Genomic DNA, 1,476 nt, shown 5'->3' with positions numbered 1-1,476 from the left:
AGCCGCGCCGGCCCCCCGCCCCCCTGCCTGCCCCCTCCCCCGCAGCCCGAGAGCGAGCTCAGCTTACAGAGCCGGGGCTGCGGGTCAGGAGCGAGGGGCACCGGGGCTTCATATGCACACAGGCATGTGCACACACAGGGGCATACAGACACACACATGCACATCATCAGACGCATGCCCACAGCCAGGGTCTAAGGGGCGCGCGTGCACACACACACTGCATATGGCCCAGATTGGACAGCGCACACTCACGCTCAGTGCTCAAAGACACATGCAGGCCCTGTGCATACACTTACACATGCCCTGCACGCAGAACTGGAACCCAGGCGGAACCAGACATGCAACATGCACACAGACACACACACGTGCACATTGAACAGAGGCATTCAGGGCACATACACGGAACCCAGGCATCTGTGAAACATGCATTCACACACGCACGCACACAAATGCACCCGTGCACACGCACACAGAACCCAAGGTCCAGGACACACACACACGCAGCTGTTGCCTGGTGCGTTCCTTGCACTCCCGTGACCCAGCCCCAGGAACAAACAAGGCGTGCGAGTGTGTGTGTGTATGTGTGTGAGCGCCTGTGTGTGATCACGTGTTTCCACCAGGCCTGCCAGGCTGCCTGCCTGGGGCTCCCTGCACATGGGTGTGAGCCCCCGCCCCCTCCCAGCCCTGGAGAGGACCCAGGAGTCCGGGCTCCCCCGACCCCTCCGCCCACTACCCACCAGGCCCCCCGGCCCTGCTCTCCCCCACAGCCGCCCCGTTCCCAGAACTAGAGTCAACCCAGGCGTCCAGGCGGGCTCCCCCCGCCCCAGCTGTTTGCATCAGCCCGCGTCTGTTTCCAGTTTGAGCTAATGCGGGACTGAGCCAGAGACGCCCCCCTCCCCTCGGGGGCACCTTAACCCCTGCGGGTCGGGAGTGGGGGGCATGGGGGGGCTAGGGCACTGCAGGCTAGGAGTGAGGGGCACCGGCAGGGCGGGGCGGGGCAGGGGCTGCAGGTCGGGAGTGGGGGGCAAGGGGAGGGGAGCTGGACAGGGGATGCAGATCGGGAGTGAGGGGGGAGTGAGTGAGCAGCTCCAGGGGGGTCCGCGGTTGGGGGGGTGGTGTGGTCACCGCAGGGGGTTTCCAGGCCCCGGGATCTTTAATTACCTCCTAATTACAGAGCTGGAGACAAACAACCCAGCTCAGCCCTGGCTCTCACCCCGGCCCCACGGAGCGGGAGGGAACCCGGGCGGCCAGGCCCCCCACCCTCTCCCAGAGCCCGGGCGGGCGGGCCTCCCAGCCCTACCTCACCGGCCCCCACCCCACTCCCAGGGGCCGGGGTGGAACCCAGCGTCAGGAGGGGGCAGGGGGCAGCCCCCCCAAGAAACACTGGGGCTCGTGCGTGAAGGTCCCTTTATTACACAGACGCCCCCCAGCGCCTGGACGAGTCCATCCCGCCCCGGGGGGGTCCATTCACATGGC

The 1,476-nt window shown here is 66.6% G+C and overlaps 1 protein-coding gene across 1 annotated transcript in view; it reads right to left on the bottom strand.

Annotated features, from left to right (window-relative positions):
- Positions 1 to 910: 910 nt before the first annotated feature.
- The window catches only part of CD248 (CD248 molecule), a 4,440-nt gene continuing 3,874 nt past the window's right edge, over positions 911 to 1,476 (bottom strand). Inside the window, exon 3 of the mRNA XM_025212391.1 lies at positions 911 to 917. Within this exon, the coding sequence (XP_025068176.1) occupies positions 911 to 917 (7 nt within the window). The remainder of the gene's footprint in view (positions 918 to 1,476) is intronic.

This window comes from Alligator sinensis, unplaced genomic scaffold, assembly GCF_000455745.1.
Source record: "Alligator sinensis unplaced genomic scaffold, ASM45574v1 scaffold1329_1, whole genome shotgun sequence".
NCBI classification, from domain to species: Eukaryota; Metazoa; Chordata; order Crocodylia; family Alligatoridae; genus Alligator; species Alligator sinensis.
This window is presented reverse-complemented; position numbering and strand designations above follow the sequence as displayed.